Genomic DNA, 17,084 nt, shown 5'->3' with positions numbered 1-17,084 from the left:
TTGACGAATTCATATATAGATTAATTTATATCTATGCCTCTATTTGTAGGATACGTATACATGCTTGTTGTTGGACGGTGGAAGTTAGCTCGGGATTAAACCACGTGGCTACTTGTTTTGGTGCTTTTGGAATTTCCGGGTGCAATGATTAGATAGAGCGTGGAGTAGTATTTGTCTACTATGACGATTGGGCGTTGTTTTGAAGAGAGCAACGAAGGTAAGGATGATCTTGCCAGGCTGGGTTGTGCAACCTTGGAAGGCAAGGTGTTGTTGGATTTTAAATACTACTCTACAGATCTACTGTGTAATCTATTATTGTGTTTTCTTTGCTGTTTCAGCCTCTCGTGTCACGCTTAAACTTTATTTATTTCTAATAGGTTTTGCCCATCCGTGTTGTTGACTTTGATGTCAAGGCAGTAATATAGTATAATTTTTAATGAATCTATTTATTTGATCAAAAAATGGAAAACTTCTATGTATTAAGTTGAGTACCATACATCGAAAATTTTAAATTAAAAAAAAAAGGCCCTACTGCTTTCTTATCTCTTATGCCTTTATGCAATGGTGCCAAGGCAATCTCTTCCAACCGCTTTGGTTGGTGAAGTGCCGTTCAGTGCTATGTCACCATCCGACTACAGGGATCATTGGGACATGATATATACCCCTAGAAATTATTATATAATAAAACGACTCAATGAGTTTTCGGGTTTTTATTTTTCTTTTTTGTTCCAAAGTCTGGGGACTTCCTTAGCATGCTTGCAACTTTTGATAGATTAATGAATGATAACCAAATAAAATATTTTCTTAATTAGTACAAAACAATTCAACTACAACCTTTTATTTCTGTTTCTCTCTTGCTTATTTTTGTTAACTTAGAAGGGTGGAATAAATAAGGAAAGAATGAAGGGAGGAGTGAAAAGTATGAGTGGGATTTAAGAAAGATGGTCTTACAAGCAAATGAACACGACGAGAGAGAAGGAGCAAAATGAAAAGGAAAGTATAAATAAGGAAATATTGAAAGTAAAAAAGAAATGGGATTTGCTAGCCAAATCTGTTATCAACATCCCAATTCAATATTGATCAATGTCTAATCCAACCAAAAGCAGCTAATCAATGCCCCGCCATAATAGATTTATGTCAAATCAATATATTGGTCATATTTAGCATTGAACCTAGCCATAATTAAATGCGACAAACAACAAAAAAACAAAACATAAAAATAAAAAAACAAATAAACAACTAATTGTCATATTTTCGGTCAGGCTCTTGATTTTAACAAAGCCAATTTATCCTATTAGATTAGTACATTATTTTCATAGCTGTAGTAACGTAGTCTAGGAAAAATATTTAATGTAAATAAACTCACAAGGTTAATTTTGTTTTATTATTTGATAATTTAACATTAGCTTATAAAACTTTAAATTTTTTATTTCATTAATCTATAACATACTCTTTTTTGAAAAAAAAATCAAATGTCCTAAGTATTATGAGCAGTAGATTTTTTCTTTGGAATAATAAAAGAGAGAGAAGCAAAACCGATCCACTTAGAAGCTTATATAATTAGCATGGGGAACTATCAATACTTTTGGGAGAAATTAAATACTTATAACCATTGCACCGTGCGTTCATCGATCATTATTATAATCATGACATCATAAGAATTGCAAAATATATATATATATAAGAGTTGCACGATATAAAAGGGCATCAGGGCATGGGTTGTTAGATTGATTAGGACGTTAAGTGAAATTGACAACGATAATAACTTAGTTTTCCTAATTAACAAATGTTTTAATATTGATTATTAATTTACAATGAAATCATTATATTAAAAAAAATAAATATGAACAACATGCATAATTAAAAAGTAATTAAATACACATGAAAAATGAGTTATAGAGTGGCCGACAAATGAACCATTCAAAAGTTGCTTTCTTAAGCCTAATTTGATGGGTTTGTTAATTTTTTTTAAAGTACACATTTATTATTTGAATCGCATATTTAAATTAGTAGGACATCTTTTATTCTTTTTAAATAATGAAACAAGACGATGGAATTAGTGGAGTTGGTTTAAATGTTAATTTCATCAATTCAACTAATTAAGACTTCTTTAATCTGCAAAGTATAGTTTTCTGAAACCAGATCATTTTGAGGATGATCATCTTTTAACCATTGTAGTAAATTATAAACTAAGATTATAAGATTTTCATAACAAAGATCCTTTTGGTTCCATTAAAGATAAGCCAGTGTTAGTGAAAGAACAATTAATTAATTAGTAATATTTGATCTAATGAATAAATTGATTATGGGCGTGATCCTTTCAATACATTAAATGAAAATATATCAACTGTCACGAGTGTTGCTTAAAAAAAACCACGCCTTAAAGGGAGAAAAGAAAGAAATTTAAAACCATTTATTAAATGGGATTCACTATAAAGGAAAAATGCACTTCTTAAATTTTAGGAGGACCACCTTAATAGCTGCCACGTGTTACGAGGGAGAGCAAAGGACTGGCAATTATTAGTAATCTTTTTTTTCAATGTTAATCCGCGCCAGCGATCTTAATTTGACTTCAATCTTACTATATTTTTGTAATGAATTACATAAACAAGGAATAACCCCTAGCCCTCGGTCTTGGTTCTGGCATGCCACTATCGTCTTACTTTTTTTTTCTTTTAATCAAAATTTAAATTAGAAAATAAAAAATAAAAGAATTCTTCAAATTTGTGTACTATTATATTATTTTTTGATAAGAAAATTGATTGTTTTATACTTTTAAAACCAAGCAATATGTTTCCGTAGCAGGTCGGTCAAACTCATATGGCTTATTAGGCGAAAAGAGAAGAACCTCTCTGGCTTGCCTAGGAGGCTTCCATCGCTTCTCTGCCTCTCTGCCTCTCTCTCTCTCTCTCTCTCACTTTAGATCGGAATATTAGATCGAGCTTTGTCGGATTATGTGCGTCCCCATGGCTACAGCTCTGACTACTGACAAATCTAAGGTTAGAAGCGCATGGATTTTTGATGTTTCAAAATTTGTCTGCTGGTACTGGCGTTGTTGGCCCATCCCATCCATTTTCCTTTTAGTACCAATGCTCATTTTATGTTCTCCACTCACTTTCTGCGTCGCTTCCCACCCCATGCCCTCTACTGTTTTTCACACTTCCAGTGATCCGCCGACACCCTCTTTAAAAACAACCCAACCGCACGCTCACCCTCAAATCGCTATTGTCATTACCGTTTCTCTTGTCTTGCTCCTTGCTTTGTTGTTTGCTATGGGATTCTTGTTCAGATTCCTCCGACTCAGGAAGCTCAGACGTGGTAAACCCACGTCCACCGTTCTACCTGATCAAGAAAAGGGGAAAGATTCTGGCGTTGAAGGTGAAGAGTTTGTCAGGAAATTCAGATGGGTAGAGATTAAGGATGTGACTAAGAATTTCTCCCGTGTGATTGGTCAGGGAGGGTTTAGCAATGTTTACTTGGCTAGCCTGTCTGGTTCCAGTCAAGGAGCAGTAAAGGTCCAGGTTGGTAGCGATCGACTGAACCAAGTGTTCAAACAGGAACTGGATATTTTGCTTCGCCTCCGTCACGACAACATCGTTAAGCTTCTTGGTTACTGCGATGATCTAGGTACGTTGCGTGAGTCTTTTGCTTTACTCTTTTGAAAAGTGAAAGAAAGAGGCTTTTTAACTACTTCGAAATGAACAGTTATTCATTGAACCTTTCAAATTTTTTGTGTCCAGAGGAAGGGGCCATGGTGTTTGAGTACGTTCCGAATGGAAACTTACAAGAGAAGCTACACGAAATGGAAAGGGAAGTACTTCCATGGAAAACCCGCACGGCCATAGCTTTCCAACTTGCCCAGGCAATCGAGTACCTACACGAAAAATGCACCCTCCAAATAGTTCATGGGGACATCAAAGCTTCTAATATCTTGCTAGATGAGCATTTTAATTGCAAGCTTTGCGATTTCGGGTCAGCAAAGATGGGTTTTTCTTCTACGGTGATGCCGCCGTCTTGCTCCAGGACAAAGCAAGTAATGATCGGCTCACCGGGTTACACTGACCCTCATTACTTGAGGACTGGGTTCGCCTCCAAAAAGAACGATGTTTACAGCTTGGGCGTTATTATTTTGGAACTTGTTACTGGAATGGAAGCCTTTTGTCCAGAAAGGGGACAATTATTGACGTCAATAGTGGCACCCAATTTAAGGGACATCGCTGAGTGTGGGGCGGAGGAGAAAGTGGCAGAATTGGTGGATCCACGTCTGGCTGGAGAGTTTGACTTGGAAGAAGCCAGGGCTATGCTTTCAATTGCTGCACTTTGCCTTCACCAGTCTCCCACTGTTAGGCCTTCCGCTTCTCAAATCATGCAAACAATCAAGGACAAAATCACTTCCATCGACTTCGTCTTCTCACCAGGCAAAGGATGCCACTAGTAACTAATTGATGGTGACAACTTTTGTTGCTTTGGGCTTTTATGCTTTGAAACTGTTTATAAATAGTTACAATTTTTATACCCTTTCTCTTGTAAGTAGATTTGCAAAGTCAAAATTTCAGGGCGTGTCCTGCACTGTGTGCCCCTAAATTACAGAAACAAAAGATTCGCAGTGGAATTTAGCACTTGTAATTTTCCTGTAAATTATATCCTCAATTCTTTAGGACAAAAAGTTTACTGTCAGTGGAAAGTGAAAACACAGCGGACAGATAAATTGGATTTGGAAGTTTTCTTTATTTGATTCTGGCCCTTTTTGAAAATGACCATTGCAATGCTACCATTGATTGTTTTCATTTTTTTAATTTGGCATGTCTGGGCTCTCTCTCGTTCATATTGCTTCAGTTTCAGCAAATACAAGGACAGTCGATTGGGACGTTACGGAAACGCGTGCCTGTATTTCTTTTATGTATTTGATGAGAAGCGTGCCGGTTTGAATTCAAAACGTTAGAAGGATGGAGCCCCGGCCCTAAATTGGCAGGGCTTCATGGGCCTGAACATTTACAGCCCGAACAGAACCAAAGAAGCCCAAAAGTCAGGCGAGGGAGCAAGTCGATGCTTGCTAATTCGAAGAGAGCGGGGAGAGGAAGTGAAACTGATACCGACCACTGGAGATGATGTCGTTCTCTTTGTCACCGTTAGTAACTCCATATCCGGCTATTGCTGCGGCCAAGGGCGCCTCAAATTCAAACGAACATCCAAAATTCCTATCCTTAAATCTCCAAAATGGGAAAAGCAAAGATTTGGTTGGCATTTGTTTGAGGAAAGCAAAATCCTGTTCCGGGACTAGAAGAAGGTTTTGCTGCAAATCTCAGCTAGCAGATTTTGCCCCAGTTACCTCCGCTGCCTATGGAGTGCTTCTATTCTCTGGCGGTCTCTTTGCATGTAACTCTACTCTGCATTAACATCTCTCTATATGCTGTCCTTTCTTTTACCAGTTGGAAAATTGCCAAACACAGTAACATAATTTGCAATTTCAAATTTGCTTCTAGATACTAAATCAGGAAGCAAGGGATCACTCTTTGGTGGCCTCACTGGAGCTGCTCTTATGGCATCTGTATGTTTACTATCTACTTCTTCTGCATTCTGTTATTGACGTTTTCTTTTTACTTGTGCTTTCTTCTTCTTTTTCTTTTTTTAAATCTGTTTTCAAATTAGACCCAATTTATCCTCTCAAAATTACTGTGATGTTGCTATAAATGCAGATTATGCTTGGTAAATCATTACTCCTACTGCCTTACATTATTTGTCATATGTGTCAAATCTGGTGTGGACGGAACATCAATTATACAATCCCCATTTGTTTGGTTTGGTTCAGTCAACTGAGCTTTCATTCTAATTATTAATAATATGTGATTCTGAGCTTTGTTGCTTGCTTTATCATCCTTCTGACATTGATTTTAGCTTACATGGGCCCTATAATAATCATCATGTAATTTGTGTCACTGCTCCCATTAACTCTCTACTGTTTTTAACACAAACAGACATTTTGTTCTTTTCATCCTCCATTTCTAAATCCTAGGGTTGTTCATTTACTTGTGGTGTTCATTGAAAGACGGCTCCCACCATTCCTGTGCTTCATTATAACTACTTCAATAATGTTGATATGCTTGGGTTTTGCTCTTCTAAGTGGTGACTTAGAGTAAATATATTAAAACCATATCGGGCTAAATTGCTCTTTGGACAGCTGTAGGAGCTTTTGAGATTTATTATCATTTCCAATGTTGAATTGCTATGATATAAACAAATCCTGTTGAAACCTTGCAAGACACCATTAGATTGTTGTCTTGTCATTGTTTGAGTTTGTTTCTTTTTCTGGAATGTGTTAACTAAAAGTTTGGTATTTTTTTACACATGTGAACTTTGCCAGCCTTGTACCTCCCATCACCTAATTGTATTGTTTAGACCGATTGTTCTTTAGTCTTTACTATTGTAAATTTCTATTTGAAGGCACACAATTTCTTCTCATATGATATCTATCAAAGTTTTTGGCTTTTCTTTCTCTTCATGTTTCAATTGTATTTCCTTTTGTCACTTCTTGAATCTCCTTATTACTTGAGGCATGTTCTTCTGTCACTAGACACTTCTTCTTTGGCTTGCATTTACAATTTTCGGTAATCATGTTTGAGTACATATGCCTCATTTTTTGGATTCCGTGTATATATTTTAGTTTATTGTCTGGTGAAGATGTGCTTTTTTCACTTTGGGTCACAGAAGAAAATATTAAAGTTGATAGGTCAGGCTGCTGTTACTTGATGGCCTAATGCTGCTCAATAATTCACGTTTGCAATTGTAGACACAAACTCTCTAATTAACATTAATGTGAGGGTGGTTTAGTCATCTTCTGATATTGTCTACATAGGAAACTAGTCAGTGATCTTCTGAGTTTGGATAATTATACCATTTAAGTAATTAAAAGTTTTATGGTTATGTGAACCTCATGCTATTCATTATATACTCCATGACTAGGGAAAATAGAAGAGATGGCATATGGTTCTTCCTCTTTCCGTGGTGGACTTGATAATCCTCCATCTCAACCTTCAGACTTCCTTCTTTTCTTATTATTTCTTTAATTCTTCACTCATGCCACCGTTTGAAACATTGATATTTCCAAATTTGACTTGCATCTTCACACTAATTTTCTATTCTTGAGAGGAGCAAGGTTCACATCTCAGTCCATTTCATAAAGAATGAATAAATAATCTCTGGTTAAACCTCTTATGCCATCTATGAAGTACCTCTTTGTGAGCTATAATATAATAGCCTCCTCAAGTGTAACCATTTTATTAATCATCCCAATGCCAACATTCTTCTTCATTTCTTTCCGTGTTAACCACATCCAAGCCACTATTTATTTTGTCATCCCCCTAAGAATCAAGAAGCATTTGAAAACGTTTGTCTAAATTGTATCTCTAAATTCATACAATTACCATTGTCTGTTATGTCCTCGGTTCAAATAAATGCTTAATTGTGCTCCTTAAGGATTTTCTGGATAAGATCTTTGCATGATGTGGAAGTGATTTATAAAAACAACACAGTCCAACTTCTTAGCGCTATCTCTTTTGTTTTCTTCGCTTCAATTTGCTTGATTTTTGTTGGGTGTCATCTTTATTGCTAAATGGATCATTTAAAATTTAGTTTCTCTTTGAAAACCTGGTCTTCTATTTGAATAGAAGTTATTCTACTGTAAAATGCAATAGTTATGTGTAATATTTGGTTGTCCTGTTTAGGCTTACTTTCTTATGCAAGCATCAGAGACAAAAGCAATTGGTGAAGCCCTTGGTTTTGGATCGGCCTTCCTTTTCTCCTCTGTATTTGGTATGTTTATTTTTTGAATTTTTTTTATACTCTTACCTTTTACTGTGTTGATGACCAATAATTTAGATGCATTTCATGTTAGTTCATAAAACGTCAAAATATGGAATTTAAGGTCTTATCCTTATCTCCCTCTCTCTCTCTCTATCTCCCTATCTGGTTACTGTTTTAGGGATACGATTGGCAGCTACACGCAAACTGATTCCTGCAGGCCCCTTATTGGGTGTTTCTATCTGTGCATTGGTTGTGTTTACCTCAGCATATTTACAAAATAGTCTTTGATCCTTGTCTTTTATATTTGGCACAACACTGCTAGAAAGTAATTACCTCTTGTTTATGTGAATAAATTAAGTTACTTTAATATGCTACTTGTATTCCTATTCGAATTAGCAGCTGAACTTCAAGTACTTTCTCTGTCTCACTTGCTTCTCAATATGTTATTTCTTGCGCGTTCAATGTTCACCATCATGGATGGTTTAATATGCTATTTTGCATCTCTAAAAGGGAAAAAGCTATTTGACGATTTTTATGCACGTGTCTTGTGCATGATGTTACAGCTCCTGCTGATTGAAAATTTAGTAAAGTTGTCTAGAGGGAAGCTGTAGCATTGTCCATGAAAGGCAACGGCAATTGATTTTCTTTTTCGGTTTTCTTTTTTCTTTTCACACTTCTTTCTAGGGGCAGGTTGGCTTATGTAATGTTGGCAAGGTATAAAAATTGAGTGAAATGCTTTATACGTAGGCCACATGCCTTTCTGCTGATTGAAATTAAAAACTCATTTGAAGTTAAATAGAAATGAGTCTTTCACTCTTTTCTTTGTTTAATCGTTCTCACAACATTGTTTTTTCCTGTGTTAAATTCATGCAGACAGAGTGATGTGTTTAAGAAAATTAATTAGAAGGTGTGGACGTGTGTCACTTATCCAGCAGATAAAGGGGAAAAAAGTAAAGAATAGTATTTTCTTCTATAAGCTCAGAGAAGTTAAATGATAAAAATAAAATATAGGGGTTTTCTTTTTGAGGAAATATGTGTAATTATTAGTAGAATTAAGAATAGAAAGTAGAAAAGTTGTGCCAAGTAGAAAATTTTCTCCAGAAAATTATAAGAAAGACAATTAAGTTCAGAGTTTAAAGAAAAACTTTTAAGAGTTCCACAGACCAGGCCGCCGCCTGCCTCGGTTTAGCTAGCCCCTCAACAGGTTGTTGTTGCTGGCCATGAAGAGTTGGTGGCTTTGTTTTTTTGCTGAGTCAGAGTTGGCGGTTTGAGTTCTAATTTGTTTTAGGGGATGAAGTTGTTTTATTCGGCACAGCTTATGTCATCAGCTGAAATAAATAACTAAAAAGATAAGGGTTAGCTGGGTTGGCTCACGGCCTTGATCGGCGACATGATTAATTTTTATGCTATGACTGCATTTTGTTTTTCTTTTTTAATATTATGATTCATTCTTTTACGTAATTCTAACGAATTTCTGAAGCATGTGCTAAATGTCAATCATTTTTTTTTTGACTAAGTATTTTTAAGGCTTTGAATTAAGTCTCAACAATACAATTTATGAAACTTGCATGCAAATATACCGCAGAAAACGCTCTGCTTGCTGCATGCAGATCATCTTACATAGACTTCGGGTTTAAAAAACATAAAAGAAAAAAGAATTGAAGTTCTAAATTTATTTTTCAGATTATTAAGTATTCATGAAAATGCATCTCAGATTATTCAAACATTCGTACATGGAATGCTCAACTCATCATTCATGTCATGTGTAGTACTATTAAAGTACAGGACAAGTCTCTTTATTATCTGTTTTAAAGAGGCTGTAGCCATGTGTTTTTCTGTAAAAATGAAACCGAGAGAAGCTTCTAGTGACCCCCTATTGGGTTGCTTCCCGCGTGTGGCTAGCATTTTGTTAAAAAATGTTGATAGCTAGGCCATGGCCATTGGCTTGAAAAGTTAATGGAAATGGGAAGGGAAAAAGAAGGGCATGAATGGCCCTTCAAGTTCTCATTGAGAATCATGTGGAGTATCTTCTACTCATCAATCACGCCCCGATCCCAAAGTTTGTGCCACAAATAAACTCTAATAAAGCTTATTTGAAAGAATCAAGCACTTGATGGTCAAACCGCTAACATGCAATCATTACTCCACAATCTGCAGGAACTTTCGCAACTTTAGCTGTCAGATCCAACATGCTCCATAATATATGTTGTAAGTTGGGCAAAATAATGAAATAGAAAGTGCTTTTTTCTTGTTTATTTTCGATTTCCCTACATCCCAGTTGATGATAATATAAAAAAGATTAAGAGCAGAGCAGAGAGCGAGAGAGAGAGAGAGAATGTGAGAACCACACAAAAAGAATGCACAAAGTACTTCTTAGACATGACGTTTGGGAATCAGGGATTAGTCACTTTTGTTTGGGATGGGTGGTTGGGCTTTGTTTTTATCTTGTATAAATCTGCTACTCAAACCAACTTTTGAACAATAGCAAGAGGAAAACAAAAAGAAATGAAAAGAGTTCCGGTTCATCTGGTGACTAAACTAGCGGGTCACATTTGAGAACAGAAAGGAGAGATGGAGGGGAGTTCCCGACTTTTGTTTAGTTTCAATTTTCATCATTAAACACCCTCTCTCAAAAAGGACCTCCACTACATTTTGTCTTTAAGTGCTCGTGTAATGAATATGATCCATCAATTTCTTTTGTGTTTTGCTGTTGAAAATTTTTATCTTTTCTGCACCTCTTCCCCCCCCTTTTTCTTATTTTGGAATTAATGAACAACTGCTCGATTCCTTGTTCACAAAGGTTACTTCGGACTACTGTGTAATGACCTCTTGAACGTAGTGATCAGTGTGCTATTAACACACCCTTTTAGACCTAACATATATACTCGTTTGATGCTGCCAAGTTAACTAAGCATGGTTCCATAAAAGAACTCGAAGGTGCCTGTGACCTCGGCGGTCAAGTATTCTCTGCTAATGCTTCCATAGAATATTTAAAGAACTACATACGTATTCAAGTTAAGTGCACAAACCCCACCCATTTAGGAGGAAGAAAGAAAAGAAAAGAAAAGGTTCACAAACTCCACTTAGAGGGCAGCCCTGGTCGTGCTATGGAATAGGGAATAATCTTTTAAAAAGAAGGCCTTTGGTACATTATTTTAAATCCTAAAGAAGTAATTAATTAGCACTTTATGACTTTGCTCGCTGGTTAATACATTGCTTTGCTTGTATTTGAATATAATTTAGGAAATAAAATATTGATAATATATAACTTTCGTGGAATGGAGGGTCACCGCGTTTAATGGTCTCACTCATCGCCCTATTGATTTGATATACAGCTAATAGACATACCTTTGATAATTTTTCTTTCTTATTTTTTCAGCTACAATTTGCACATAGGTACTTCATCTCTCAAATCCATTAAACAAAGAGTAAGGTTCAAGCTGAACCAAGAACTGAAATTTGTAGGGGAAGAGGCACTGATTTTAATGATTTGGAATCATTTTGAATTATCAATCGACTTGATGCGTGTATATGGTGACAAAAGGAAGGACGACTAGGGTGAATAATAGCTAAAGCAGCGGCGGACAAAATGTTCCATTTCAATTATAGGCATTGTCTTGTTCTCTACCATGGATAAGTAGCGGGCCAGACCAATGCTTTTCATCAAGCAAGTTTTATGCTTCCTTCTCTTAAATTATCTCCCCTTCTGACAGGAGATATGGAAAATGTACAGCCAACCCCCGTGATCATGTGGTTGTGGTAGCTAGAAAAAGAATGCAGAGTAGGTCTTAGGTTTGGTTCTGGGCTTCTGGTACATTGGAATTTTTTGTTTCATCAATTGGAATTAAAGAATCAAAACCTATTATATATGCCGCAATATTAGAAAAAACGAGGAAAAAGAGAACTCAAGTGCTTAGCAATATTAGTACATGAATAAAAGAACATAAGGAGAGAAAAAGGAGTGAACCTTAATGAATGGTACCAGGATTCCGGCCAGGGCAACTAAACAAAAATGTAGGACCAGGGAATTCCTTGATTTCCATTTCTTTACCTTATTCTAATTTCTTGTAGTAGTAATAAAAAGCAATTTAATCAATTATTTTCATTGAAGCACTTTCAATTTTTTTTCATTGATTTCGAGACAAAGAGATCTCAATGCAATGATGAGGCACAAAGTTGAGACCTTAAAACTAAGTCTTATACATATCTTCATATGCAATGTATTTTAGTGTTATTACTTGTGAAAAAAATGATTAAAGAAATCGACTTTATAGCATGGAATTCATTACTAATATATGGCTAACATTTAAAAACGAAGTAAACAAAAATGACTCATTATTTTAAGAAACAAAACGTACGCGAAGGGCATATTTGTAGCACGAAGATGATTGGGGGGCATAGGCTCAATTAAAGTTCATTTAAATATTGTTTCTTTTATATTTGTATCTCTTTTGTTTCTTTGAGGTGGGTGGCTTCGGAGATGCTTGTTTATTACATTATTGGGCCGGTGGTGCAATAATATAACGAGGGAAAATGATGTCGTGACAGGGCATGTGGGGCTCTTCCGTCATCACAGTTGGGAGATAACTTGTTGACTCAAACCATTCATCAAAACCGCAAGATTGGAAGGCTCTTGCAACGCCTGTGAGCCAATGCTCCCGTCACTCTTGCACTCATGTGTTCAAGCCAAAGGAGCTGTGTAGAGATGATGGGATGCTGCATTGACTTTTTGAAGTTTATTTGACATGAGATCATGTCCTGGTTTCACTGAGATCCAACGGTGGTCCTGTAGTTTGTAATGTTCAAGGTTGCGGTGACTCTAGCAAATAATAATGCGCATAAAAGTAAAGAGCTGTCAAGGTGATGGGATGTGCATTGACTTTTCCATTGCTAAAAAACATAAGGGGTACCCTTAGCCTCGATTTGTGTTTATATATACGTGCAGCATTTATTCAATCACTCCTTCATAGCCCTCTACTCTTAACCTTCGCCCTCTCCTTCTTTGTGTCATCTGTCCTTAACCTCATCATATGTACCATAGTTTTTTTAATATTTGTCATCTCGAAACCCCCATTTCTTTTTCATTGTCATCTTCTTATATCAGCAACTAACCGCCCTGCTTCCCTTTTTTTCAGCTTTCTATTCTCTACGTTTGAAGCTGGATCTGTCCGTTTTCACTCTTCCTTAGCATTTCCTTTATAAAAACATTTGAAGCATGTAAGTTTTGCCTTTCCTAGTTCAACTCCTATTCCAAAAATCACCCAAAAAAGATTTTTTGCTTTGATTTTTCTATGCAAGTAGTTGAAGCTTTATCTGTCTAGTTAGTTGTAGTTTGTAATCTGGCTACCTTCATATCTCCTATTCCTTAGCCACACTTTTATAAAAGCCTGCACAGCATGTAATTTAGGGTATTTCCATCTCTTGATCATCAATCCAAAAAACAAAAAAAAAAAAAGGGTTAGTATCAGAAGTTATAGTATAATGTTTCCATAGAATTTTGTCCAATATCCTTTGCTCCTGATTGTTACTGATCGTGGCGAAGATTAGAACAACCGTGTAGCAATACCTTTATAAAAGCCGTCAAATCATGTAACAATCCTCTATTTTTCCAAGCTTCCATCAATTCTAAAAAACCAAAAAAAAAAATTCTGTTCCTTTTTGAAAAAAAAAACAAAAAAAAAGGAAGGTTTTCTGAAGAGATATGCCTGACGAGGAGACTGCAACCCCAACGGCGTCGGCACCGGCAACTCCGGGAACGCCAGGTGGACCGCTGTTCACGTCAATGAGAGTGGACTCATTGTCTTATGATCGGAAGTCAATGCCACGGTGCAAATGCTTTCCGGTGACTGCCCCAACGTGGGGTCAACCTCACACATGCTTCACTGATTTCCCTGCACCTGACGTCTCGCTTACCCGCAAGGTGCCAAACCCTCTTTCTCTCAGTCGAGATATTTTATTAATTAGTTTCTCTTCATATTAATGGTTATTTATAACTAGAATTAGTAGAGTACTACGTCAAATAGCATGGGCAACCGGCTTTTTGTTGCTATACGCGCCAAAGCCTTTGCAACAGCATGGGCCCCGCTTGAGAGAAAAGGTTTTCTGGCAGAATCATTAGTCAGCAATGATACGTTGCAATGTTTCACATTGAATAATGCAGTAACGCTAGGAGCCGGATGTCTTTGTAATTATATACATCGTTCTAAAACACTAATCAAGTGTTAAGCTATCGTAATGGGTTGGAAGCCATTCATTTAAATATGAACCCTATTAGCCCCTTTATGCCTGGATACCAGTAACTAAGATTAGGGGATGCAGATACAGTTCCTTTTGCCCTTTTCTTTTGGAGAAATGACTTCGGCAATTAATCAAAATGGAGCCTGATAACCTGCTAGGAAGTACACAGAATCTTTCAAAGACAAAAGGCTGCACCATGGTGCGGCAAAGTTCGTCGTTTATTGGGTGGGAAGAGTAGTGGAGTTAAGACTCTCAATGATTTTCCAACACCAGTAGGGGGAATCCTGTTGATACAGATGGGAGTTGGCTTTCTTCCACTTAGTAGTGGAAGCAAAGATATGGTCAACCAGGCAGCAAAACGAGGGTTTACATATTTCCACTCCGAATGAAAGCCCAAAATCCACCGACTCTTAGTTTGAGTGGTCTCCTTTTTGGTTTATGTGGAGTAGTGGGGGTGATGACTCATAAGCGATAAAGGAATTCCTGAATTAGTATAGGGTCTAACCTAAGATAAATAAGTTTAGTTGTTTTTGAGAGATTGGTCATATATATTTTACAAGCCTGAATTCGCTGCATAAGAACGAGCAGGACCTGAAAAACCTGCCTATGTGTTCAGACACGGGTAGAAGTTATAATGGTGTGGATTTATGCAGCTTGGAGCAGAATTTGTGGGAACCTTTATCCTCATTTTCGCGGCTACAGCGGGGCCCATAGTGAACCAAAAGTATTCCGGAGCCGAGACACTGATAGGGAACGCGGCATGTGCAGGGCTGGCAGTGATGATAATAATCTTATCAACCGGACACATCTCGGGGGCTCATCTGAACCCTTCCCTCACCATCGCATTTGCCGCCTGTCGTCACTTCCCATGGGCTCATGTTCCAGCCTACGTGGCAGCTCAGGTTTCGGCGTCCATCTGTGCTTCTTTTGCTCTCAAGGGCGTTTTCCATCCCTTCATGTCTGGTGGCGTCACTGTACCCTCGGTCGGCTACGGACAAGCTTTTGCACTCGAGTTCCTTATTACTTTTAATCTTCTCTTCGTTGTCACCGCTGTTGCCACTGACACTCGTGCGGTACGTTTCGTTGCTATGTCATTGCCACAATTCAACCTTGTTCCAATATCTATGCCGTTATGTGGGTAATTTTATTTCCCATGTACTTACCACTCCCTCTTGTCTTTTATTCTCATGGACAGGTTGGAGAGCTGGCGGGAATAGCGGTTGGGGCGACTGTAATGCTCAACATTCTTGTGGCTGGGTAACTACTTGTTTGCTTTTTTCCCTAATTAAATCCCTTGCTTCATGTTACCAAGTTTTTACTCTTTTTGATCCATATATATTGGTTTATGCTTTAAACATGTCACAATTAGATTGAATTAGTCTAGTATTTATTTTGTCTCTACTTGGAAATTTTTTTATAAATATTTTGATGCACGCCTTGAAATGAATATCATATTTCTTTGATTATCTCACCTTTTTTTTTGTTTTTTTTTCCAAACATTAAAGATGTTAAACTTTTCTTTGGTGTACGGACAAGAAATGTAGAATTTTAATGATCAAGAAATGTCAAATGGGTATAACTATATATATTTTTTAAACTTTATTCAAGGGTCAACACATGGTATTTAATGGGGATATATGTTTGTAATTCTGAATTTGACTTGGACTAACTGTTTCAATAATGCATTACTTCATAAGAAAAAAAAAAAACCCATCAAAATAATTTATTAAACTGTAAACTCAATAATATACAATTTTTTTGGGTCATTCAATATATTGTTAAGACTAAAGATAATGAAAAAATTGTGCAACTTGCTTCCCTATACTGACGTGACAAGTTGGAAACATTGGTAGCCATCAGCCAACTATGTTCGGGTACGCCCTTCTATTATTTGTGATGCTCGGGGTCGGTTGCAACGTGCAGGTTGTCATGGATAGTCACGTATCAACGCCCCCATAATCGTCTCTAATCTAATCTAAACTCTAATGTAATTATAAAATCTATATAGTATATAAAATATAACCACAAGTTCCTAGACATATATAGCTAGAGCAGGTAGGCGTAGGTTGACAGCAAAGACAATTGATAGGAAGGGGTCGGTTTTTGGTGCCATTCAAAAGAAAAAAGTAGCCACATTTTTGTTTGACCTTTGTTTTGCAGGTCAAGTAGTGGTGGTTCAATGAATCCAGTGAGGACTTTGGGGCCAGCTGTGGCAGCAGGAAATTACAAGGCATTGTGGATTTACTTGATAGCACCCACGCTGGGTGCGCTGGTTGGTTCTGGCACCTACACTCTGGTCAAGCTCCATGAGGACGAGGCAGAAGCACCACGGCAGGTCAGGAGTTTTCGACGCTAGCTTCGCCGGCCAGCAATCATATCAATCTTGAAGGGGAAAAAAGATACTTTTCACGTATAATTTTTCTTCTTCTTCTTATGTCTCTCTATGGAAGCATATCGTGTCGTTTGATTGTGTGGGGTATGCTAAGATAGCTTTGGAGAATAATGGCGATGTGACCATAAGTCCACGCCCTACAGTTTGGTTTGAATAATGTGTTGTGCTTGCTTTTTTATTTTGTGGGTTTTTGGACATGTTTCAGTTTGGGATTGCGTGTTTCTTTAGGGTTTGTGTCTTTGTCTGTTTAATTACAATATGTACCATCACTATAATAATTTGGCTTTGATTTGTAACTTTTCATTTGATGTTTTAATTTGTACTATCAATGAAAGCATCTTATCGTGTGTGATACTGTTTAACTAGGAGTATATGATGCGCGAAACTTAGATCGTTTGCTTTAATCTTTACTTTATCATAGATTGATTTAATACAGCAGTTAATTTGATAAGAAAGCTTTTAAGGTCAAAGCTTTCCTAGTCTTCTGCCCTAGTGTATAAAACAAATTACTGTAAAATCTTTGATTTCATTGCAAAAAGGGTCGACAGCCATGTGTGGCTCTATGCATCCAGCCAGTCCATGAGACCCCTAGGTTAGCCGAGACCATAAATGTTCCATAACAGCCTGGGCCCATCTCTATCCACGTTCAAATGAG

At 37.0% G+C, this 17,084-nt stretch overlaps 3 protein-coding genes across 3 annotated transcripts; all 3 read left to right on the top strand.

Annotated features, from left to right (window-relative positions):
• LOC18605902 (probable receptor-like protein kinase At1g33260) lies at positions 2,794–4,730 on the top strand. The gene is made up of 2 exons (XM_018118130.1): positions 2,794–3,627; positions 3,741–4,730. Exons 1-2 carry the CDS (start codon positions 2,955–2,957, stop codon positions 4,433–4,435), a joined length of 1,368 nt encoding a protein of 455 aa, XP_017973619.1. The 5' UTR covers positions 2,794–2,954; the 3' UTR covers positions 4,436–4,730.
• LOC18605901 (protein FATTY ACID EXPORT 4, chloroplastic) lies at positions 4,987–8,227 on the top strand. Its single transcript, XM_007039198.2, has 4 exons — positions 4,987–5,376; positions 5,484–5,548; positions 7,722–7,809; positions 7,979–8,227. Exons 1-4 carry the CDS (start codon positions 5,106–5,108, stop codon positions 8,086–8,088), a joined length of 534 nt encoding a protein of 177 aa, XP_007039260.1. The 5' UTR covers positions 4,987–5,105; the 3' UTR covers positions 8,089–8,227.
• LOC18605900 (probable aquaporin NIP5-1) lies at positions 12,762–16,791 on the top strand. The gene is made up of 4 exons (XM_007039197.2): positions 12,762–13,720; positions 14,691–15,110; positions 15,233–15,294; positions 16,198–16,791. Exons 1-4 carry the CDS (start codon positions 13,502–13,504, stop codon positions 16,391–16,393), a joined length of 897 nt encoding a protein of 298 aa, XP_007039259.1. The 5' UTR covers positions 12,762–13,501; the 3' UTR covers positions 16,394–16,791.

Source organism: Theobroma cacao, chromosome 3 (genome assembly GCF_000208745.1).
Source record: "Theobroma cacao cultivar B97-61/B2 chromosome 3, Criollo_cocoa_genome_V2, whole genome shotgun sequence".
NCBI lineage: Eukaryota > Viridiplantae > Streptophyta > Magnoliopsida > Malvales > Malvaceae > Theobroma > Theobroma cacao.
This window is presented reverse-complemented; position numbering and strand designations above follow the sequence as displayed.